The sequence below is a fragment of the Malaclemys terrapin genome, chromosome 10 (assembly GCF_027887155.1).
Source record: "Malaclemys terrapin pileata isolate rMalTer1 chromosome 10, rMalTer1.hap1, whole genome shotgun sequence".
Taxonomy (NCBI): Eukaryota; Metazoa; Chordata; order Testudines; family Emydidae; genus Malaclemys; species Malaclemys terrapin.
The window spans coordinates 35,772,343-35,798,618 of record NC_071514.1 but is presented as its reverse complement, the minus strand read 5'-3'; the positions used below and the strand labels follow the sequence as shown (position 1 = coordinate 35,798,618).

At 40.7% G+C, this 26,276-nt stretch overlaps 1 protein-coding gene across 5 annotated transcripts in view; it reads right to left on the bottom strand.

Moving 5' to 3' along the window:
* Window positions 1–26,276, bottom strand: part of TMEM266 (transmembrane protein 266) — a 120,019-nt gene that overhangs the window by 58,988 nt on the left and 34,755 nt on the right. For 4 of the 5 annotated variants that reach the window (XM_054041512.1, XM_054041515.1, XM_054041513.1 and 1 more), the window contains 3 exons: window positions 20,168–20,273; window positions 17,031–17,219; window positions 3,230–3,384 (listed from right to left, as the gene is read on the bottom strand). In XM_054041512.1, the coding sequence (XP_053897487.1) occupies window positions 3,230–3,384; window positions 17,031–17,219; window positions 20,168–20,181 (358 nt within the window). In that variant the 5' untranslated portion in view covers window positions 20,182–20,273. Of the gene's footprint in view, window positions 1–3,229; window positions 3,385–17,030; window positions 17,220–20,167; window positions 20,274–26,276 lie in introns of those variants that run through there. The other variant, XM_054041517.1, reaches the window with a different exon arrangement.

Here is a 26,276-nt window from a genome sequence, read left to right as displayed (position 1 = left end):
GCCGCAGCCTCAGCACCCCTAATTCCAGTACCTATGAAAGGAACTGTAGAAATTAAGCACCTCTAAAAATCATTAAAAATCATTTTCAAACATGCTGCAATTCTCTTCTGGGCTGTCATACTGTTGTTTGAACACTGTGAAATGATCAAACCTTTACAACAAATAAGGCCAAACAAATTCCCACTAAGGCATGGTTTCATCTTTATATTCATGTTCATTGTACAGCTATACAAGTACTTACATATGCCCAGATCCAGTAAGCAGATACACGCAGGTGGATTCTTGCACCTGTGTGGAGCCCCACTGATTTCAATAGGACTTCATGCAGGTATACAGATGTGCCTATATGTATCCAATCGCAGGAAAAGGGCAGTAATAAGTCACTCCCACCACTATAGGAAGTGGTTTGGCAAAGAGATGGAGGTGCATGGTCTAGAGATGACAAGGAGTCAAAAACTAAAGAATTCTAATCATGGCTCTGCTAATGAACCACTTCTCTCAGACCCTGGACAAATTTCTCCATCCACAAAATATGGATAATAATACTTCTGTACATTACTGGGGTAATAAGAGATTATTTAGTTAATGTACATAGAGTTTGTCATATAAAATATGCTTCATGCTAAATTCACTCAAGGTCTATTAATTTCTCATTTGGATAATCTGCACTTTTGCAGATACAATTTCCATTGATGACAACAAGGAGTTGTGCCCACTGAACAAGTGCAGAGTGCAACTGAAATCGGCACTAAGAATCTGAGAGGAGAATTTTGCCCTGGGATTTTAGCAATCATAGAAGCCTGATTTTTTGTACAATATTTTTGCACATGTAATTCAAAACCATTAAAAACACTCATTAAAAAACAGATTTCCTTGGTGACTGCAGTCTATAATGTGGATTAATGGCTTTTATTAGAAACAAAATTGGCAGTGATGTACCATAGCATATCCTTAATACACTTGTATATGTTGCTTTCATATACTACAGGGAATCATTATATGCTACAATTACATTTTTAAAAAACATAATTGCACACTAATGGCTTTTGAAAGATTAAGTTAAAAGTACAGTCTTCGTTTCACAGAACTATAGTATTTATGTTAACTCCTCCCATATATTCCATAAGTGGTTAAAGAACAAAACTGAAGGAATTTAATGTAACAAAAGCTACATGAAATAATGAGAAGCGTGGTGTGTTGACGGTTTAGTGTCAATGCAATGCATTGCCATGCAGCAGTCTGTTACGCCCAGGGCCAGCAAGAGTAGAGAGTAGTGCAGAGACAAAATGGTCAGCCTAGTACCATCTGTTTGCCTGGCACAAACCTCTCTGGCTGATGTGTAGGGTAGAGGTTGGTGGGCTCTGAAGGATGTAACATGCAGTACTCCTCAGAGAGGAGTATTGATGGGGGAGCAAATGGTAAAGAATGCAGGCAATCCCTCCAAAATAGTGTTAGAAGTCTAAGAGAAACCCACAAAAGCAAATAAATCCAATGTTTAGGATTCAACCATTAGCTTTACTAGCAGTGGCAACTTTAGGCATATGCACCTCACCTATCAAAGTGCCATCACTGAATTTGTCTGTGATCCTCTCTTAGTTTAGCTCTAAAGATTGAATCTCATAACCAATAACCCGCAATACTTAGAAGACTGCATTCTGGTGCCGCCTTCTGACTTCCCTGTTCCCAGAGGAGTTTGGTTAGCAAGGACAGCAGAGCCTCACAAATAGCTGATGGGGTTGTCTGAGGCTGGAAGGGGTGTTTTCATATAAGTGTTTGAGGTGTGCATAGAAAGAGGTATAAGGGGACCAGATCAAATACAGACAGGGTGTAGGAGAAGGCCCAGTCAGCATTCCTTCTTACAGAGCTTATAAAATAAAATAACTCAGGCTGCTCCTAACTAGTGTCTCCCTTAATATTACCTTTACAGTAGGGGTTCTCAACCTTTTTCTTTCTGAGCCCCTCCCCCCCACTCCAAACATGTTATAAAAACTCCATGGCCCACCTGTGTCACAATAACTGGTTTCTGCCAGGACCGGCGTTAAAGGATAGCAAGCAGAGCAATTGCCCAGAGTCCCATGCAACAGAGGGCACCGTGAAGCTAAGTTGCTCAGGCTTCTGCTTCAGCCCCAGGTGGCGAGTCTCAGGGCCCCATGCTTCAGGCCCATACAGTGGGACTTTGGCTTTCTGCCCTAGGCCCCAACAAGTCTAACACTGGCGGAGCCCCGGAAACCTGCTCCTGGCCCCCCAGGGGCCCTGGACCCCTGGTTGAGAATCACTGCTTTACAGCATTCCATTATACTACATAAACTGAGATGAAATCCTGAAACCATTGAAGTCAAATAGCAAAGCTCAAGAATTTCACCCTAGAGTTCCTTAATCTTTAACAGTAAATTTTTTTGCCATTGTGGATGTGTTTAAACCCCTTATTGTTATTTCTATATATTTCTACATAATTTCTTTTTTAAAGGGCACCTTTAATATTTAGCCCAGGAAAACTTGTTGCTGGTGCTTACATTCAGATGAGTTTTGTCTGACTAAGCAAAAAAGAATGGAGGCAGAGAACAGTGAAAGAACAGCTCAACCAGAAAGCAAAGCAACACAATTAAAAATTGCCTGTACCATGGAACCAGTGTAGAGTGAACCTGGATATAACAAAACTTCACTTGTGTTGTTGTTATTTGTCTTACAATATGTTAGTGAAGTAGAAGGAAAGCCTTAATAGTTTCAATGCATTGCCAGATACAAATTGCAATTTCAGTTCCAACAAATCTCTGTTTATAGGGACAAATTACTAAAGGAGAGAGCACCAACTGCACCAGGAAAATCCATGCACACCTGTTTGCATACATACATGTGAATGGACAACTGGGTAACTATCACAGAAGTGTCCTTTTGACTGCACAAATGCCCTGTTTTCTGGTGTATGCAAATTGGATAAGGTTATCATAATGGGAGTGTGCAGTTTTTGCAGGTAAACAAGGTGTGGGCACATTTTTGCAGGTGAATTCTACCTGCATCCTCTGAAAATCTATCCCCTAATGAATTTGCTCTGTGGGGAAGGGGGATGGGGAGGACTTCACTATACCAGGGTTCCACTGTATTAACAGTACAGTAAAGGTCATTATCTAACTTTTAAACTACTTACATGACCAACCCCACTCCCCCAAGCAAGTTAAATCTAAACATCATTTATCTTCGATCAAATTTTTTAAAAAAGCCTGCTACTCACACTGGAGAAGCTTTATATCTATTAGGAGTTCCAGAGTCAGGAGAATCACCACCAACACTACACAGGCTACCAGGAAACTGTTGAGACTTGCACTGAGCAAAAATACCTGCCACACAGCTGCTCGTCTCCCACAGCACGGCTTTAGCCAGTTAGATCTAAGGAAATAAAACAAGGGGGGCGGGGAGAGCAGAAGAGAGAGAAAGAGAAAGGAAGAGAGGGTAAAGAGTAATGGACTCTAAATGACAGAAGTTCTGCTAGAATAGATGTGACCATCAGTAAAGTTAAAAGATTTTACAAATACTATTTACCTTTATTAATTTCTCTGTTAAATGCAGCCTCGCCTCTTATCTAATTTTCTGAATTAGTATACAGTTGGATGCTAGTTACATATATCGACTGAAATGACCTGAATGTAATGGGCATCCTTAATTGCACCTGTACTATGGAGGAAGTTCTTCCTTGTCTAGAGGACTCAACAAGACCCTCTATTCTAGTCAAATTTTTATACCAGGCCCATCACCATTGTATCTGAGTGCTTTGCAATAATGCATTAAGCAATATGACTAACATCTGTCATGTGTGGACCCTTCCTCAATCCCCAAGAAGAAAAAAATTCTTGTATGTTTGTTTTGATGTGTGTGCTATGTGCTTTTATTTGTGGAGGCAAAGACCCACTCTTTGTAGTTAGATTGGAAAATGATGAAGTTGGTGGTAGTTCCTCTGGAAGTGAGTATTATGGTCTTCGACCACTACACCACTTAATCTTTGTGATGACTTGGGAGGGAAAGTTGCCAAAGCAGGCATGCAGTCGTGCTTCAACCTACCCTGTGCACCAGAGCCAGTGTCTATGATGTTACAAAAGGTGGCAGTGGGTGCTTGGAGAAGGGAAGGGTGGCAAGGTCAGTGATCAAGTGGATGCAGTGGAGGCATAATTCATATGGGATTCAAACACCTGAAAAAAAAACCCACCATCATATCAACATCACACAGCCTTCCCTGATGTATCCATACGCCAAATCTTCAAAAATGAGACAAGGGAATGTCTTAATGCTATGTAAGCATCACTCAGGGACTTATTGCTCTCAGGAGTCTCTTCAGAACAGAGCGTTTCAGTGAAATGCTCCTTTCCCCAGTGGATTGATTAACTAACCCTAAAAGACCTCCTGTGCAGACACTTTAAACTTGAAAGATCTGGCAAGGTTTACAGTACATAGACCTATCCTTAGTTCAAATGCATCAAGACTCTGGAGTAAACGTCTGAAATCACCTGATATTGCTTCTCTGTCTCACACATGCTGACTGAAAAAATGTGAAACAAAACACTACTACATGAACTGTAAAAGACTGGGAGTTCTAGATTTTTAAACTATTATTAAAACAAAAAAACTAAAACACCAAAAGGAGAGGGGGGAAAAAAGAAAAATTAAAGGCACACAGGTGGTTGGGAAAAAGGGGTGCTGCTAACCTTCTGCCCAGTTTTAAGGTGAGACAGTGACAGGCTCCTAAAGGAGTTGCATTCAGTCCTACTTTGCTGGTGGCTCAAACATAAGGCCGTTGGGAAGAAACAGGGTTTTGAGGTAAAACAAGGGGGAAAATCCTCCCAGCTGTCTGGGGCACACAGAAAAATTGCAATTTGGTCAACAGGGAAAAAAGTATCTCATAGATGGAAGCTGATGTATTCCCTTATCTTCTAGATCCCAGTCCAGTGCTCAAAACTGCTCCCAGACCTTAAGAAGAGCTCAAAAGCGTGTCTGTCTCACCAACAGAAGTTGGTCCAATAAAATATATTACCTCACGCACTCTGTCTCTCTAATATCCTCGGACCAATGTGTCTACAACAACACTGCAAACTTCTGCGCTAGTTCGGTCTATAGAACTTGGCTTTGAAAGCACTACCAATGCCACAAGCTATAAAGAACATCACTGAAAAGTGAAGCAAAAGTTGATCTTTTTCAGAATTTTTGCTCTTTTTGTGGGAAAATTGAAAAAATAAATACTCTGACGTTCTTCTATCCAAGGATCTTAAGCTGCTTCACAAACATAAATAAGCTAAGCCTCACTCTCAAGATCCCTGGTAAGCCAACTTAGTACATTTGTACCCTTTAACCAGGGCCAGCTTTGGCTTTTTTGCCGCCCCAAGCAAAAAAACCCCCCAAAAACAACAAAAAAAAAAACGTGTGGGCGGCCGGAGCCAGGGTGCAGGGGGACTCCCTGCGCTGCACACGTGCCCTGGGCAGCAGAGTGTGCGCCCCGGATAGTGGGGGGAGGGGGAGGAAGCGGGGGGAGAGAGAGAGAGAAGTGGGGCAGCCGGGGCTTCCTTCAGCGGGGCGCTTGCCACGCGGCCCCTCCCGCCGCACCGCCTACCGGGAGGGCTCCGCGCTGTCCGGTCGGCAGGGAGGGAAGGACACGGGCTGTGCTGCCGGGCTTGCTGCAGACCTGGCACCGGCTGGGGCAGATGGAGTGCGCAGCCTGCTCCCAGCAGGGCGCTCCCCTCCTCTGCGCCTCTGCCCCCTACAGGGCGGCCGGAACGGCAAACTAAAAAGAAAAAAACCCTGCAGGGTGGCTGGAGCGGCAAAGCAAAAAAACCCAAAAACCTGCAGGGCGGCCGGAGCGGCGAAGCAAAAAACAAAAAGAATTGGGTGGAATGCCGCCCCTTAGAATCTGCCGCCCCAAGCACGAGCCTGCTCAGCTGGTGCCTGGAGCTGGCCCTGCTTTTAACAGGCAGGAAAACGGAGGCACACAGAGAGCTGTGGCAGAGCAGGGAACAGAACCTCTAACTCCTGCTTCCTGTTTACATATTTTAACCACTATACTTAAGTGCTAATCCTCCAAACTGTCTGGGGACAGACCTTTATGTGGACTGAGACCTTTTGCCATTAGATTTATTGGTAGGGGTTTTTTTTAATTAATTTCAGAAGAGGTTAATTCTTCATTATGGCTGTTATTTTAGTTTTGAATCATTTTCTGATCACTCTCCTGGTGGTTATATTTAATGAATAGCCGTATTTATTTTCCTAATGCTTCTCTCTTGTTCTTACATCTTTTTTCTCTTCTATTTTACCAATACTTAGCTCTTCCTTTTCCTTAGCTTAACTCTTTCCTTTTCCCCTTTTCCTATTCTCAGTGTGATCAGTAGAGGGCCTAGCTACATACTTTAAAAATCTCAATATTCTCAAGGCTTCTAAGAACACTGAACATACATACGCTTAAATAGATTGCATTACTTAGCATATACTACACACTGGCACTATAATGATTAACATTATTATTTAATTGTTTAAGTTAGTAACTACTTAAAGAACTGATAATGCATGAAAAATAAAGTTCACCTCTCTAGCTCTGCACTGGCAGTCTCTGCACGTAGCAATTTTTCATTCTGTACAAAAACTATGCAATGAAAGTATCGGATTATAGTTTGGAAAGCATTGTTCTTAAAGGTGAACTGCAAAGCATTAGAATGCTTAAGATTCTTTATAATTAACAGACTATGAATTTTTATCTCAAAATTACAAACACATTTTAAAATTAAAAACTGGAAAACTACCTGCTCTTTCACTTATTATGCTCTCATGTATAATCTGTCATCTGAGGATTTCAAGGAATTTTACACCATTAGTTGTCATTCTCACTTCACATATACAGAAAATTATGCAGAGAGGTTCAGCTATTTGCCCAAACTCACACAGCAAGTCATCTGCTCTGACCACTAGACACAGGCATAGCAAGCCTGGGGTGAGGAGTCTGTGTTTCCACCACAATAACTGAAGACATCGCAAACTCTGAAATCCAAAGCAAGGGGGGAAATGGAACTTTGACTGACCGTGTGAGTGAAGATGGGACAGTTTTCCTAACATTTTATTTTAAATGTGAATTTATTTTTAATACTTAGCCTCACAACACCCATATGAGGTAAAACAAATTAATGTTCATAAAGCATATTGGAATCTTTTCATGGAAGTCAATACACAAGTGCACAGTTTTATTATGGGGTGTTTGAAATCTATATTGATAGAAATGATCAGGAATTTTTTAAAAAGACACTTTCAACACGGCTTTTTACAAAAGCCAATCTATTACTAGCATAGTTTAATGCACTAATACACAGGTTTTAAAAAAGATGTTCAACACTGAAGATAACTGAGGAAAAAATTACCACATTTCTTTGGTAATGAGCAACCATAACCACTTCATTCAAGCTACTAACATCTGTCACTGTTTCTGTTTCCTTGTCTTGCAAAACCAACCAACCAACCAAACATTCATGGTGTAGTAACCAGCCTTTTTGGCTAATTAGTAAGCATTCACCTCCCTCAAAATGATTTGCAGGCTAAAATTGGGCAACAGGTTATATCTAGGGATGGACACAAATGCAGATTAGCAATTAGCCAACAGAAGGCATGACCTGGACCAGGAAGTGATAGTTAGATTGTAAAGTGATGAAGCAAATATGGGTAGCAGCCTAGACCTGGCTCAGGGAAGCGAGGCAGCAGAGCCTGGCAGGAGCTTGCAAGTAGCACCTCAAAGACCTGAGGAACTCAGAGACAAGTACAGCCTTGTACCTTCCAACTGGATTGCTCCTTAGTGGCTTAGCTAAGAATAACTTCATGAATTATTTCTTTAAATAAGTTTTAATACTGAGGGAATTTGCAACCTTTCTTTTCTGACAGCTCTGGTATAAAGTTTCCTTCTTTAGTATTACAGGTGTGCGAGTGTGCAAATGGGAACCTATCAAAAGGTGAAATATGTAGGGTAAGGCATGTGAAGAACCAACTGCACTTGCTTCTGAGCTTGTACCATACTGTGCACACTACCAAGTATTCAAGTTGCACTTATACTGGCCTTTTCCCTGAAATTCCCGCCATTACTACCACTGGTGCAGCTCCACCAGTGTAATTACTAGCTACGCACAGCAGGTCTTCATGGTATCTTGGTTAAGACACGGGCAGTCACTGCATTACCTGTATTAGTGCTTCCACTGGTTTAGCTATACCAGTGGGAGTACTGGTGGGAAACATTAGGGAGAAAGGCTAATGTAGATCAGGCTGAAAGGGTCTTGTGCACCATGACACATACAGAAACAACCTACCATAGGTAAGAGCGTTCAAATGAAGATTTTGAATGATCTGTGTCAGAAAAGAATCAGAAAAACATTTCAAAATCATGGAACATGTTTGTAACATACTGACTGAGCAGTGCAACATTTTATATGTTTTGCAATAAAGAGCCAGTTATCCCACAGAATTTAGAGTGCCGAATGCTCAAAGTGGAAAAGAGGGAGAACATTTTCTGCTGCAATGCAGGTCTTAGATTTGGACCAGAGCACACAGAGTAACAATGATGTAGTACTGCACAAGAGAACAAATCATCATTACAGTCTCCTTCAGTACATTTCGCTGTTCAGCTTTTGTTCCATCTTTCTGGCCCCAGTTCATGTCTGGCAGTTATGCATATGTTAAAAAAAAAACCCAAAAAAACAAAAAACCAACCAAACATCACTTTTGTAAATAGAGAGAGAGCTTGCTCACTGCATGATACAGTTCAGCCTTAAAAGCTCTCCATCTCATCTCCCTCCTTGGGGCTGAGTAATGCATCATGGATCAGTCTGATATCTTCATGGACCTCTATGAGTTGAACAGAGTAATTAAGAGGAGTGATGTAGGATAGTAAAAGCCCTTACAGTATCAAGTGGCAAACCAAGGAAGAAAGGCAGAAACTTAACCCCATTTTAGTTAATCCCCCTCTAAGTCTTGCAGCAAACAATTAAAATACTAGATAGAAATCAAAATAATAATTCAAAGATTTGGAAAAAAACAGAAATAATGAAGAATCTAGCACCATCTGATGCAAACATAGAAGCCAGACTAAACTGTCTGAAGGAGCAAAATTAGCACATTCTTGGTGTTTTACAAATAAAATAATAATAAGAAATGAGATCACAAAAATCAAAATGAAAATGAAGAGGCAATGTAAAATGCCAGAAAGAACAGAATGTTTACATCTTTTACAAGACAACAGGAACAAGGATGAAAAATAAATCTAGAATAAGAATACTGACCACGTCAAGAAAACTAATAAAAAGCAACAGCAACACAAAAAATAATGAAGGAAAACACCCCACAACATTCCATGGTAGTAACAGAAGTAGTTTGGGTTGAAGCATTTTATTGACATGCAGCACTGCACAGCTGCTGTGCAAAATCTTCCATGAAATGTCACTACTATAGCTCTGATCTTGTAAAGATTTATGCACATACTTAATATTTACATAGTTAACACATACATGTAAAGTTATGCATGTGCATAAATCCTTGTAGGATTAGGTTCCAGTTATTTCTTCAATTAACACAATACCTGTAATCTTGTGAATAATGTGTTGCTTTCTGTATCTCACAAACTTAACCAAAAGCTTTATAGATTCTAAAAAGATATGAAGAATGCTATGCAGAGATAGTCAGTTAGTATGCAATTTTATATCTTGGAAAAATAAAACATCCCTTTACCCCCAAACATCACTTCTTTATTACAAAGCAGAAATAACTAACAGATCTCTAAAAGCACAGAAATGTTCACAGTAACAGGAAGAGTTGGAGTTACTTTGCATGGCCCACCATAAGATAGAGAACAAGAAATTTGAAGAACTGTAGGAGAGGAATTCATTCAAGATAAGAGAAACATGAGGGACCTATTTTATACAACTACAGGTTATGCCACATTGTGTCAGGGTTATATCAGCTCATCACAATAGTACTGGTGAACAAAGTACTGGTGAAATCCTGGCCCCAAAGTGAAGTTAATGGTGAAGCTCCCAAACTTTACTGGAGCCAGTATTTCACCTCGGCTTTATTATTCTAATTTTATTAAAGTGATTTTACTGTGGTTCATCTGCAAACAGTGGAATCAGGTCATTGTGGAATAAAACAAGCCATGCTGTAGAGCAGTGTCTTCCAAACTTGGGATGCCGCTTGTGTAGGGAAAGCCCCTGGCGGGCCGGGCCAGTTTGTTTACCTGCCACGTCTGCAGGTCCAGCCAATCGCGGCTCCCACTGGCCGTGGTTCGCTGCTCCAGGCCAATGGGAGCTGCGGGAAGCGGCACGGGCTGAGGGACGTACTGACCGCCGCTTCCCGCAGCTCCCATTGGCCTGGAGCAGCGAACCGCGGCCAGTGAGAGCCGCGATCGGCCGAACCTGACAACCCGGCAGGTAAACAAACCGCCCCGGCCCGCCAGGGGCTTTCCCTACACAAGCGGCGTCCCAAGTTTGGGAAACACTGCTGTAGAGTCTATTATTACACTAAAAAGCAACAGAGGGTCCTGTGGCACCTTTGAGACTAACAGAAGTACTAGGAGCATAAGCTTTCGTGGGTAAGAACCTCACTTCTTCAGATGCAAGACACTGTATTATTACACTGTAGACTATGAAAAGAACTTTGATAAATCAGAAAGAGAAGCAATTTTGAAAATATCCAAAGGCTGAGAGATTCAGGTGCAAGAATCCTGAATCACATCTACATAAATATGCACTGGCATTTCATCTGGAGAAGGGGAGTGAAGCAGCACAAAGATGTAATCCAGCCTTAATTCTATACTTCACGTCTGGAGAAGACTGCCAAGAACATTGCACAAGAAGAAATCATTAAAATAAACACAGAAAAGTTTTTTAAAAAAGTCTATCCAAACAGCTTTGTTTACAGAAAATTTTAGAAGGGTTATTGTAAATACAAGGACTTGTTGTTTGGCCTTAGGCTAGTGACTATCTTAAGACACCAAGGGACTGATCCTGCACCATTAAAGTCGATGGAAGTTTTACTATTGAGTTCACTGAGAGCTGCCAGTGCTCAGCATCTCTGAAATTCATACTTCAGGGCCATGATTCTGCTCCCACTGAATAAAATGACCTAAACTCACTACCTAAAAATTACAGCACCAAAAATCAAATGTCACTTTTGAAAATTTGACCTTTAAATTCTGTACCTCAGTTGCCCTATTTGTAAAATGTAGATAATGATACTTCCATCCCTTTCTCACAGGAAGATTGAATGCATTAATTACTGTTTGTAAAATGATTTGAAAATTAAAAGCATGAAGGTTTATTATTCTCCCATGTTTAACTTCCTAATATTGTTGACAAGTCTTTGACCATTTTTAACGTCCCCAGCTGTTCCAAACTCCAGCCCACAATGTTCCTATTTCACTGCTCTCTCTTCTCTGTTCCTCCTCTTATCCTACTTCCCATCATTTTTTCTTAAATAATTTTCTATAGTTTATTTTACTCTCTACATAAGCAAATGTAAGTAGATTTAAAATGTGGCTCAGTACAGAAGCAACAAACTAAGACAAATAGTTAAAAAAAAAATCATACAGGTATATCCACCAGATAAAACACATAACCAGCACAAGATATGGACCAGACTAATTTTTTTTTCATATTTAGGGACACTGTCCATTACTTAAATTAAACAATCCCCCCCCTCCCCAGTCCACCCCCACACACACCAAAAACAAAACCCAAAACATTTTCACTTCTGGCTAAGTTTTTAAATTTATTATGAGATTTAAAAAATACTGATCTAGTATTTTTTCAATGTGTTTGTTTATTTGTGCATTTAATATTTTCTGTCTATAATCAATTTCACTCTTTCCCATCAATTTCCCATTAGTTGTGTGGATCTTTTACATGGCAGTGGGGAGAGAAAATATTTTTATAAAATAGAAAATACCAACATAAACCATAAAAATTAGGAGCGGCACCTGAAGCTACTTTTAACTCATTTTTAAACACTCACTAGATTTCTGGTTAACAATTTCCCTTACAATAACACTTCTACTTTGGCGTCCACTCTCTCCAATATCATGAACAACTCCCAATAGCCTTAATGAGAACATCACAGTAACACTGAGGGTTGAATAGAACCTTTTGGTTATTTTGTACTCACCCTCTGACAAGTGCATTATCTGATCTGTGGCAGACACACGCTTTTCTATTCTTCATTGTGCTAAGGTCCATGGATCTGTTACAACAGGATTTTCAATGCGGTGTTCCTCCAGGGTAAGGAACAGGCTTATCTTTTTAGGTACGGACATTCCAAATGAGGTATATTATATATCCTCCATCTTCCCCTGCACTCTATAGTGTGGAGAAGCCTTCTGACAAAAAATGGCATTGGTTAAAGACCAGATAACCAATATGTTAAATTTTGGTGAGTTTATGTATTGATGGTCATCTGACCACCTAGCAAATCTTAATACAGGGGATATAACTTCTCTGGCCTAAGGCTGTCAGTAGTCCTAAGGACTAGACGTTGATGCTTAACAGAAGAAAGAATATTTTTTCACTTTACTCTAGGAATCAATAGTAGGACAGCTTGAAGACTACTTGTCTGAATTAGAAGCACAGACTAGCTCTGTCTCATCTGAGAAAGCTCCCAACTTCAATACTTGTCTGACTGGATATAGTAGCTATAGGCAGTGTATTTTAACTGATATGAAGTATTAGGAGACTTTCAGGAGTTTAATCTATAAGGGTTGTTGCCCTAAGGAAGCACTTAATGTTGAGATTCACACAAAACTTCCTTTACTTGAGAATGCTGCTAACACTTTGACCTTCTTGCATGGACACTCTATACACTTGCATTAAGGCCTCCTGAAGACTCTCAAGGCTATGTTTCACTTGTTTAACATAGTAATTAAACTACAGACTTTGCACCAGCCTGTAGGGTAAGTTCCAGGGCAGCTGCAGACCTCCTAAGCCAGGGGTTCTCAAAACTGGGGGTTTTAACCCTTCAGGGGGTTGCAAGGTTATTACATGGGGGGGGGGGGGGGGTTGCAAGCTGTCAGCCTCCACCTCAAACCCCGCTTCACCTGCAGCATTTATAATAGTGTTAAATATATAAAAATGTGTTTTTAATTTATAAAGGAGGGGGTCGCATTCAGAGGCTTGCTGGGCAAAAGGGGTCATCAATACAAAAGTTTGAGAACCACTGTCCTAAGCATAGTTTCACAATACTCTGTACTCTGCCTAAAAGTCTATCCTCCACTTCTTTTGGTTTGTTTGTTTGTTGTTAATATATTTTTATTATTTGATCCCCTAACTCTGATTCAGACAGCAGGCCTTCCCCCCAAAAAAGGAAGAATTCCCTCTTGTGTGTGTGTATGTGCAGGCATGCCCAGAGGGGTCTGCACAAGTCTCTGGCCTGATTCTTTTTGCATAGATCTGCCACACTGAACTCTGTGAAGGTGAGCAGGGAAAACACCACTAAGTTTAATTAATTACCCTTTGGGAATTTGTCTCCATAATCCTGCTTCAGATGGGGGAGAGAAACTGGACTCAGAGACTGCTCCAAAAATAGTTCAAGTGGCTAGCAATCTCCCTGTTTTCAAAGAGGCTGGGACATGTTGTATCCTCTACCCAACATGGGCCCCTTTTGGGTCTCTCAGGAAGGTACAGGCCTGAGGTTCAAAGATGGGCTTTCACAGAAGCTCTACCCCTCTCTACTGCACCGGAAGTAGATTGGCCATATGGCTGTGTGTTTTCCCTGGAGATGGCAGCCTGGGAATCCCAGGACGCCTGTTATAGAGGTGGGGTGGCAGCTGGAAGAGGGAGATAGCCCCAAAGATATCTTGCTGCAGTCTGTGATGTTGGCAGAGTCTGTGCTGTGTCCATCTACAGCCTGCGGGGAGATAAAGGGAGGGAGGAGGTGACTGACCTTCACAGCTGGGAGCATGGTTGCTGGTGTGGATTATTCGGATTTATGTGTAATCTACCATCTGGCACACTGACTCTCTGAAGTCATTCCCATCGTGGAGATAGGGGTGGAGGAGCTGCTCTCCCCTGGAGCCGGCTATTCCAATCCTACCCAGTTTCTTTCCTGCCTGGGGAAGGGTGGACTGAGGTGACCCTGCCCAGTTTGAGCTGTGAGGAGGAAGCTGTGCTCTGCCCATAGAACAGCCAAGCTCCCTCAAAAAACAGTAGGTAAGAAGGTGAAGCAGACCACACAGACCTTTCCCTTTGCCTCTGACTTTTTTCAGCCTAACTCACTCCCTGAAACCTGCAGGAGCACCAACCGCTGCAAATGCCTCCAAAGGGGAAGCACAGTTGAGGGGGCAATCTCCTCACAAGGCAAATGAAATCCTGTGACACTGCTGGGAATTAGACAGACACATTTTTCAACCAATCTGTTAGTCAGAAATTTGAAATAAAGTCTGGAATTTTCCACAAAAAAGCTTCATAGCAGGGAGGCCTGGCTGAGCCACTGGCCACTGCGGAGGCAAATAAATCTGGGGGGAATTTCAGAGAGAGGGGCATTCCCCTGCTGTCTGTGACTGACAGGTCTGTTTCTGCACCCAGGATGCAAGCAGGTTGAAGTACCCATTGTAACAGATCTTTGGACCTTGGAGAATGGATCTTCAGATGGTAAAATCTGCAGCTACTAGGGCTGAATACTTGCACTAACCTTGTTTTATATTTATCCAATAGCAGTATAGCCTCAGGCTTACACCTGCATACTCAAATTAATTATAAAGTGCCTCTTCAGACACATGTGGTATTGCATCATATTTATATAATCTAACTGAAATTTATTTCCCCTTGTTTGGAATTTCTGAAGACATCTCATGAAGTCCAATTTGGAAAAAAAACTAGTGGCAAGAACTTTCCCCTCCTTCTGCTTCCTGACTGCAGCATGGAATACCTGCTGAGTGTAGATCAAGGATGTCTCATCTTTGCTGATTTCTAAGAGTAGATTAAAACATATCTAATTGTCAACAATTTGAAGCTTATATAAACCTTTTTATACGTCTTCATCTTGAAATCTCAGATTGATTTACTGTGAAGTGTTTTTAGATAAATCATGCAGTAAAAGTAGCTATATACATTTGGTAAGATATAAACTGAAATAGTAATGAACAGTAGCTATCTAATCCAATGTTGGGCAATTGGTCTCCTTATCAAAGGCGATGCTACTTTTATATAGCTTCACACACTAAGGGAGACAGCTTTCCAAATGAGTCACTGTGCAGTCAGTTATCAGAGGGGTAGCTGTATTAGTCTGTATCCATAAAAACAAGGAGGAGTCCAGTTGCACCTTAAGGACTAATAGATTTATTTGGGCATAAGCTTTCGTGGGTAAAAAAACCCACTTCTTCAGATGCATGGAGTGAAAATTATAGATACAGACATAAATATAAACAACTCCTACTACAACCATAAGTAAAATGTGTTTACATGTTACTTGTTTTACCTGTAAATTACAGTGAAATTTTGACTCGTTAACTGGCCTTTGTAAAAAGCTCAATTTGGCCTTCAGACCAACAGAAGTGGCATCCATGTCTAAGGCAGAACACAGCCTTCTACACTCCCCCACTATGGGTATTCCCTGCCTTTTAGACAATCAAGGTGCTAGGTTTGTTACATTTTTAAGGTAGCTACTTACAAACCACTACTTATAAAAATAATGGATCTAGGTAAAATGCTTTGCCATTCTCATATATATTGTGATTCAGTATTAAACATTCTTTTACCTTTAATATACTCAGTTGAAGAGTATATTTAGTAAGTGTTTTAATTCTCTCATTTCCAAAGACATTTTCTAACAAATATAATGAACTTGATTTGGACTCCCTGTGTAAATGTAGCCAGAATCGGCATGTATGTTCTATCAACAACATTATTGTGCAAATATATCAGGGATCGGCAACCTTTGGCATGCGGCCCGTCAGGGTAAGCTCAGGGTAAGCACCCTGGCGGGCCAGACCGGTTTATTTACCTACTGCGTCTGCAGGTTTGGCTGATCGCAGCTCCCACTGGCCGTGGTTCGCTGTCCCAGGCCAATGGGGGCTGCAGGAAGGGCGGCCAGCACATCCCTCAGCCCACGCCACTTCCTGCTGCCCCCATTGGCCTGGGACGGCAAACCGCAGCCAGTGGGAGCTGTGATCGGCCGAACCTGCGGATGCGGCAGATAAACAAACCAGCCCGGCCCGCCAGGGGCTTTCCCTGATGGGCTCCGTGCCAAAGCTGCCGATCCCTGATATATATTCTGAATATCAACAGCCTCATTCACAGCCTACCAGAGCAAATTCTTCTTTTAGAAACAGAAATAATCTGCATGAGGCTTAGGAGGTTGTGTTGCATAGTCATAATCACCAGGTCAAGAAATGTCCACTCAAACATGTGGACCACCGTCACTGACCCCTGCATCTCACCATGGAACACTCTCCTGAGACATCTATCACAGAGGACCTATGGAATGGCTTTTCTGCATTTTTTGTTTTGTTTTGTTTTTATGGGGAAGAGCCAAAAGTCAGGGCAAACGACTCAACTTAGGGCTTGTTTACACTTGAAATGCTACAGCATTTCTGTGCCATTGTAGCACTTTAGTGTAGACACTGACGGGAGAAGTTCTACCATCGCAGCAGGTAATCCACCTTCCCAAGGGGCAGTAGCTAGGTCGAAGGAAGAATTCTTCAGTTGACCGAGCACTATCTACACCAGGGGTTAGGTCAGCTTAATCACATCGCTGAAGGGTGTGGATTTTTCACACCCCTGAGTGACGTAGCTGGGTTGACCTAACATTTTAGTATAGACCAAGCTTTAGTTTTCTCTCTGACGGCAGTTTCCTAATATGCACTGTGTTCACACGGGAGCCAGAAATTACTTTATTGCAAGGAGTCTGAAAACAACTAAATAGCTACATTAGGAAAAGATGCTTTTAGAACAGATTCAAGTGAAATAGGCTGGCCTTCTCTCTCCATCTCATGGCTTTCCCTTCTGTAAACCATGAAAATCCTTTAGGATACCCTTTGCACTTACCCTTCTCTTTGGTACTCCTCATCCAAATTTGATAAGAGCTGGGACCCTGCCACAGAGAGATCAAGCGCAGCAAGGGGTAAATCTCGATAAGTGAAGTTAACAAGTTGTACAGGAGCTAAGCTTTTGGTCTCCTCTTCTACTTGTTGTGAAATGATCTCAACTTCTGAAACTCCACCTTCTATTGTAGGCCTGAAATGATGAATAAGCAAACGGAAAAAAATATACGCAGTAAGGAATGGGAAACTTCCACAAGTAGCAGGACTAAAATTTCCCATAATGAAGGAAAAAGGCTTGATTACTGGTATTTATGTGTCATTTTTGATAATACATGTGGAGAAATGTTTTATGGGGCCAAAATCTATCCTCATCTGTGAAAGGTCGCTCCCACTGAGGTTAATAGCATCCTCATATGCACACAAGGGCAAAATTGGATTCAGACTGCAGAGCTGAAGCCTTTTCATGCACATAAAATATAAACATAAATATTCAACAAACACACAAAGAAAAAAACTATGAACTATGTAGCAAAGTATACTTGCAAAGTAGAAGAGAGAGTCAATGAAACGAAGGCATGTAGTTACATGAACTAACCCCCCTCCTTGTAGTGAGATCAGTGAACAATGATCAAGCACTTTACTGACCAGTGTACAAATCACTCTAAGGCAGTGATTCTCAAACTTATCTGATTGGGCTCCCCTTCTTGGTGTCTGTAGTTGCTTACGCCCCCTTCCCAAGTACATATACCAACACCCAGTTCTGAAGGCAGAGCAGAGAGCAGCATCTGCCGGCAGGGCACCCAGCAGCAGCAGCACAGAAGTAAGGGTGGTAATGAGAAAAGTAATATTCATCAATATCACTTTTCACAACAGACTTAGTGCCCCATTGCTACCCTTACTTCTGCGCTGCTGCTGCTCTTCTGGGGCTGACAGCCAGAGCCCCGCTGCATTGAGACGAGGGATTGAGGCGTTGGTGGGGGAAATGGGGAAGGAGACCCCAAGCCAGGGCTGCCTCCTGCTGAGGGATTGAGGGGGTGGACGGAGGAGAGCCTAAGTGGTGGTGCTCCAGCTGTTAGCCCTGGGGGACAGGCTCTGGCTGTCCCATTTATCTCCGCCTCCTGGGTGTGCATGGCCTTGCTGCATGAGCCAGAGCTGACAGCCAGAGCTCTTTTTTTTTTTAAAAAAAAGAAGCACATTCCCTTGACACATTCCTGTGCTTCCATTGGGAGGCCTTCCCCATGGTTTGAGAACCACTGCTCTAAGGTAATACATACATTCTATTGCCCTTCATTGACCTCTGGTCAATATTTAGAAAAGTTCTGAATGCTGCCACATCTTGCCCTACTCAACCAGAGAAAGGGTTGCTAATGCTCTAGGATTTCTGAGGAGAGTTATTGAGTAAGAAGAGGAATAAAATTATAGGAGGATCCCAGATAAATTCTTCCCATCCATATATGTGTAGAACATAATTTTAAAACTGGTCATGCATTCTCTATCCTTCTTAATGTTAATGGAACTCCATGCACGCATACAAGGGTAAAACCAAGGGATAGCTCAGTGGTTTGAGCATTGGCTTGCTAAACCCAGGGTTATGAGTTCAATCCTTGAGGGGGCCATTTAGGGATCTGGGACATGGGGTTGGACTAGATGACCTCCTGAGGTCCCTTCCAAACCTGATATTCTATGTATGTGTGTCTATATGACTTACAATAAGATACCACTTAGAGAAAAATTAAGTTATTGCCCAGTACTTAATATATAGTATATGTGATGGACAACTCTGTTAGTGTAGAGGGTTTGCCTGTCAAGTCCCAGCAGGTATAGATTCTTTGTGGACTCCAATGAATGCCTCCCTTTCCATTTGACTCACATTGTGTCGTAAACATAAACCTCTTTAGCTTTAATCTGGGAGAGCTTGTTAACTTCTGAAGAAATGCCAGGCTATTTCATTCAAGTTTTTGACAGATAGAAAAATACTTTCCCAACCATCGCACCTTTCTTAGGGATACAGTTAAAAAGTGCCTTACACGCAACTTTCCTTTCTTATTTGACTGCAAAAGTTGCATTGATTTTTTTTTAAAAAGAGCTTATTATAATCCTCCAGTTATTCAACCAACCTGAATAAGACTTCATCTTTCTCACAAAACCTGAATAATTTAGAAGAGCTCTTGCCTAAATCGTGTGTCTTGTAAGAGTTTGGAGCCAGGAACATAAGACGTGGATGAAGAAGGATAAAAGTCTAAGTTGAAGAGGTGGGAAAAGGCAGTATTGCTCAGAGTCTAAGCATTAGAATTACAATGGAGTAGAACCACTGCACGGATTACCTGGGAAGGTCACTTTAACAATGTGAAGACACTATTATGACTGAAGTAAAAGGCTTGCAATGACCTATATTGTTTCACACAATCATAGAAATTAGTGCAAAAGATCCTTTGGGTCATCTAGCCAGTGTCCCTTTATTTAGTTCTTTGTCCAATCTAATTTTACATGTCTCAAGGAATGAGACTTTTACCACTTCCACTGAAAATAATTTCACTGTCTAAAAAGATCTAATTAGCAGGAGATTTTTTTCTGATATTTGGCCAGACTTTTCTCTTGTCTGATTTAATGCTTTTATACCACATATTAGCTATTTTGGAAGTGGACCACAGTGTGACTACCGGTATTATAGAACAAACTGAAAAGTGTTAGAGAAGCCCTTTCAGCTTCCAACTGTTTTTTTTTTGTTTTTTTTTAACCTTTTGGACTCTTAAGTAGATTAAATGAGAGATAGATAATGAAGTGACAGTGAAAAAGCAAATGAAACAGTGTTGACAAATAGTCTTAACACAGGCTTGTTGGCAGGACAACAACAATTTAGATAGACCCGAAAATAATTTTATATATTAGTTCTTGGTAATTCACTATTAACAACACTTCAGAAAAGTTTACAATATTCATTTTGTTGTTGTTGCACTAATTCCGGGTCTGCAGACAACTGAGCAAATCCTGCATCTCTTACCCCAAACTTAAAATTCTCCTCCCAGGAATACTGAGGCAACCTCCTTGGGATCAGGAGAATTTGGCACAGAGGATTTTACATGAATGGGATTTGACTCATTGAATGGAAAAGCATTTGTAACTTTCTCATATCGTACTTACTGGGGATTGGTCATGTTGAAAGATGCAAATAAATCAGCAGTTGTTCCAGTATTTAACTAACTTCAGCTCCTCTGCAGAGAATTTTCAGCATTTCAAGGCAAGGTTTCTACAAGAGGTAAAATGTATTATCTAGAACTCAGTTGCAGTTAGTGTAACATTCATTTTCATATAATGTAGTTTGTACAGCAGTTTTATTTCCCACAAAAGCCACCCACCCACCCCTTTTTTTGGTGATGCTTCTATTCTGGGTTAAGACTGCCTCATCATAGAACTTTGAAAATGTATTGTAGCTTTCCAGCCCCCCGCGCAATACACCCTTACGTTTAAATAACATTACAGGCTTGGCTTTAAACGATCAGAAAATTTACAGTGATGGGCAAGGTCTTAGGGGCAGATTTTCAAAAGAGGCGAAGAGGTTTAGTAGCACAAGTCCTCAGAAAGTCCACGGAGCTTATTCTCACATACTGTACAAACCTGTACATATGAGAGTGTTAGTTAAGGTGAAAGGATTTAGGAGCACAAGTCTGAATGACTTCTGTGGGACTTGTGCTGCTAAATCCCTTAGCATCTTTAGGAAACCTCTCCTTGGTCTTAACTCACTCTCATGTATAATGATTGGTCTAGTATCTAGAGAATGTTTTTACCTATCAAGCCCATAAACCTGTTTGGCATAACAGGCAATCTTTGCCCAAGGCCAAACATATGCCTGTGCATTTGTGCTGTATCACAGGACTGAGGTGCAACACCAAAACTATAGTGGACAAGCTTGCTAGAATGAAGCCATTGGCAGCAGCTGATGTGCCTTGCTGTCACAAGCACCAATATTCAACCCTAAATTGTAAAAAACAATGTAAAAGTCCAAAATATAAATCTAAACAAAACAAGCCACTGCCCTTTTAAATTAAGAATTTGGGAAACTGTAGTGATAAAAAATAAAAATGAATCTAAGTGATATAATGAGAGACTTTTAAAAGCTATTTCCAGGGTTATACAGTGCATGTAATTAGCAACAATGAAGTTAAGGAGACTGTTGGTGAAAGACAAAAATGTACTCTTATTAATTAGGAGTATATTAAAATGAGTGCCACACAAATGTATGAAGTTAGGGTATAGCTGACATTCACATTGAAAAACTGCCATTATTTTACTAAAATGTCTCCTGCGTTTTAAACATTACTTAAGTCAATTACAAATTGCATCATTCAAATCATTTAGGTATTCTATACTTCTTTTTCCAAAAATTCATAAAATAAGCTAAAAATTTATAGGATATGATAAAGATGTTTAATATATTGACAGTATGAACCTCAGCAATCCCTTAATAGCAAATAATTAACCTAAAATTGCTAGTATAACTACTAGAAGTACTACTATAATTACTAGTATAGCAATTTCCAAAGCATTATTTCATGTACTGTATGCCTGTAACACAATAAAAGCCAATTAATTTATTCTTAGATTGCCTATATGCTTGAGTATTCAAAAGGCTAGGGTCTAAATCTTAATCACTTTACTCATGCAGGTAGACTAACTGAAATTAATGAAAATATTCATCTGAATAGAGCAAGCATGATCTGGCCTTAAAATAATAAATAATTTATAGACTAACATATATACACCATACTGATCTAAGAAACTTGCAATTAAAAATCTGATTAAAAACAGAATTTGCATATGTATTTAGATAAACTCATTCTGATGCACTGCAGGTTGATCCAACGCTCATTTGAAGTCAATGGGAGTCTTTCCATTGGCTTAGGCCCTAGTTATAAGTTTGTTCATTATGCTCCTAAAGCAGCAAAGCATTTACTTACTTTCCATTGACTTTAATGAGACTTAAGCACATGCTTAAGTGATTTGCTGAACTGGGGCCTATAGCAGGCTAAAGGTAGAGACTATTGTAGATAAGGCTACAAAACACTTCCCAGGATGAGCTTTGTATTGAGAAGCTCATAGCTCCCTAAAGCGTCTACCTTCCGGGCTGAAATTTTCTAATGTGGTATATTTTTAAAGGAAAGTTTGATCAAAGTCCCATCAACTGTTTTTGAGAGATGGGAGGATAAAAGAAAGGAGATTCGACTATAGACCACCAAATCAGGAAGAGGAAGTGGATGAGGCATTTCTAGAACAAATATCCAAAACACAAGACATGGTAGTAATGGGGGACTTTCACTACCCAGACATCTTTTTGAAAAATGATATAGCAATACATAAAATTTCAAATAAGTTCCTGAAATATATTATGGACAATGTTTTGTTCCAGAAAATGGAGGAAGTAACCGGGGGAACAGCCATTTTAGATTTGATTTTGACCAACAAGGAGGAATTGGTAGCAGATCTGAAAGTGGAAGGCCATTTCGGTAAAAGTGATCATGAAAGGATAGATTTCATGATTCTAAGAAAAGGAAGGAGTGAGAGCAGAAGAATAAGGGTAATGGATTTAAAAAATAGACTAACAAATGCAGAGAACCCGTAGGTAAACTCCCATGGGAAGACAATCTAAGGGGAAAAGGAGGTCAGGAGAGCTGGCAGTCTCTGAAGGAGACAATATTAACGGCACAACTGCAAACTAGCCCGAAGCATAGTAAAGATAAGAAGAATCGTAAGAGGACAGTATGACTCGATCAGGAGCTCTCTAATGACCTGAAAATCAAAAAGGAATCCTACAAAAAGTAGAAACAAGGACAGACTGCTAAGGAGGAGTACAAAGAATAGCCCAAACATGTAGGTACAAAATCAGAAAGTCCAAGGCACAAAATGAATTATACATAGTGTGACACTGGCAGACCAGGTGCCAGCTCATGCCAGAGCCCCACACCAAGTCACTTGTGTATTAGTATAGATCAAAGTGATAGTTAAATGTATAAGAATGTATTTGGTGTTTAAACTTCATGAAAACTAGTGGAATGTTACTTGCATTGTTGTATCTCATTAAATGTAGTAGTAAACATTTTCATTGTGTATATCCCTGTAACTAAATAACCCATCAAATGGGAAAGAAGCCTTGTGGAATGCAAATGAAGAACTTTAACAGAAAACTGCTAATTTCAAAGCAAGTGGTCATTGTGTGTGCTGACTGGAAGTCAAAGATTCATAATGTATTCCTCACTCTCCATCATCAAAGGAAAAATCCACATGGGTAGTGACCCTGTCAGCTTGTTTTCTGTGAGAAGATGATGTAAGTATGGATTTAAGGAAAGATCCTGGATCTCTGGATTGTTTGGACTCTTACAAGAAAGTGTACCAGATGCAAAACGGAGATTCCCAGAGACAATCTGGGTACCCTGAAATGACTTTTGGGAAAGTGGCAGTTTATTACATCATTGTCACCATTTGGAATTACAAACTGTGACTTACATGTGTATATATTTTACCTGCTTTAGCCTCTCAATAACTCTCATTTCCTTTTCTTAGTTAATAAGCCTTTAGTTAGTTTACTATAGAATTGGCTACCAGTGTTGTCTTTGGTGTAAGATCTAGAGCAGAGGTTCTCAAACGGTGGTCCGCGGACCACTCCATTCAGGTGGTCCGTGAATAGTTCCCTCTAAGGTGCACGCCTGGGCGGCCGCACACAACTGAATGAAGGGCCACCCACCTAATTAGTGGAGCCATGTAGGCAGTGTGGTAAGAAGAGGGGGGTGTGGGGAATTTGGATGTGCAGGGATGTGGCGGCCAGAGAAAGAGGCAACTTTCCCCAGCTCCAGCGCTGCGGCTGCTGGGGAGAGACAGCCCTCCTTCCCAGCCTCAGCTCTGTGGCTGCTGTGGCGAGGGAGAGACACTCCCCCCTTCCCAGCCCCAGCTCGAGGTCTGCCGCGGTGGGGGAGAAAGGGCACATCCATCGCATTAGAAAGGTAAGACTGCGTATATTAAAATATGAGTTGTGTGCTTTTATTTGTAGAACAAAAAAAAATGTTAATTATTAAGGTTTTTTTATATAGTGCTTTTATCCAAAGTGCTTTACGATAGTTAGCTAACGGTACAAACAACATTTGGAAAGATCATTAAGTGGTCTGCTGAGACCCTTGGCAATTTTTAAGTGGTCCATGAAAAAAAAAGTTTGAGAACCACTGATCTAGAGTACCAATTGATCTGGGGTAAGTGACTGGTGTCTTGGGACTGGAAGCAATCTAAATGTGATGTGATTTTTGGTGTAAGTAACCATTTTATCATAGAATCATAGGATGGGAAGGGACCTCGAGAGATCATCTAGTCGAGTCCCCTGCTCTCTAGTATTAACTAGATCATTCCTGACAGGTGTTTGTCTAACCTGCTCTTAAAAATCTCCAATGATCGAGATTCCACAACCTCCCAGGGCAATTTATTAAAATTTATCACAAAGTCCAGATTGTCTGGGTGGCAAGATAGACTGGAAAGTCTAAGTGGACTGTCTGTGACTCCACGTTAAGACTGGTATAGTGATCCAGGAGTTCACCTTTGTCATTGGCTTGGTGAAATCTAACTATAGAACATACCATGAGTTTGGGGTGTCTGCCCTGTTTTCGGACAGTCTGCCCTGAGGTAGGCATTCAGAGTTGTGAGCTTCTCCAGATAGCGTGACACCAAGCAAGGGACATAAAAGTCATTAAGAAGAGGTTCTTTAAATACAAAAGGAGCAAGAGAATGACTAAGGAAAGTTTAGGTACTGTATTTAGTGGGGAAGGAGAGCTAATAATGGATGACATCAAGAAAGCTGAGGTATTTAATGTCTATTTTGCTTCAGTATTCGCTAAAAAAGTTAATGGTGACCAGACACTCAACAAAATTAGTATTAACAAGAGGGAAGGAATACAAGTCAACATAGGGAAAGAGCAGGTTAAAGAATATTAGATAAGTTAGATGTATTCAGTCAGCAGGAGCTGATAAAAGTAATCCTACAGTACTTAAAAAACTAGCTGAAGCAATCTCAGAACCATTAGGAATTATCTTTGAGAACTCCTGGAGGATGGGTGAGGTTCCAGAAGACTGGAGAGGGGCAAACATAGCACCTATCTTTAAAATGGTGAAAAAAAAGAGGACTCAGGGAATTATGGACTAATCAGCCTAATTTTGATACCTGGAAAGATACTGGAACAAATTATTAAGTCATCAATTTATAGGCATCTAGATGATCTAGAGTATAATAGGGTTACAAGGAATAGCCGGTATGAATTTGTCAAGAACAAATCATGCCAAACCAACCAAATTTCCTTCTTTGACAGGGCTACTGGCCTAGTGAATAGGGGGAAAGCAGTAGATGTGATACATCTCGATTTTAGTAAGGCTTTTGACACAGTCCCACACAACATTCTCATAAGCAAACTAGGGAAATGTGATCTAGATGAAATTAGTATAAGGTGGGTACAAAACTGGTTCAAAGACTATACTCAGAGAGTGGTTATCAATGGTTTGCTGTCAAACCGGGAGGATGTATCTAGTGGGGTCCCACATTCATTAAGCTGAAATCATTAAAATACTAGCCTACACCTACTGAGAAAAGATCTGGAGCCAATACACAGGCTTCAATTTGATGTAAAGCATGGTTTTATCATCCAGCCTTCCCAATCTTATATATAGTTGGAGAAATCAGATTTGTCATGTATAGACTCCCTGGCATCATAGGTTCAAATCTCAGCAGGGTTGACTTAGCCCTTCATTCTTCTTGCACAGATGAATTAAATTCTATACAGTTCACTGTGTGTCCTTCTCAAAGAAGACTTTAAAATTTCCTGTCTGCTCTGCCTGGATATTATATACGCTATGGTACTAGAGTAGGGGTTTGCACTGGTGCTGTTACCCAGAACTCTTCACTGTTTGAGTTACTTTGTTAACCTTTATGGATTGCTCTACATATTATTGGCCATACAGTGCACTAACTGACTGTTGCCTTCCAACCAAGAGGTGGTTGAATGTCAGTGGGACTATATGTATACGCTACTTTTTGGAGAGTGCTTTGGGATGAAAGGTGATACATAACAGTAAAAAGTATGCAAGAATGTGTGTGTATATTGCACACCCAGACAGTAATCATGAAAATTCAAGAGTAGTCTTAAAATTCTGTACCCTGGTACTTTTTCATTACAAACAGGATATTTTATTACACAGCCTTACCACATATATGCAAATACAACAA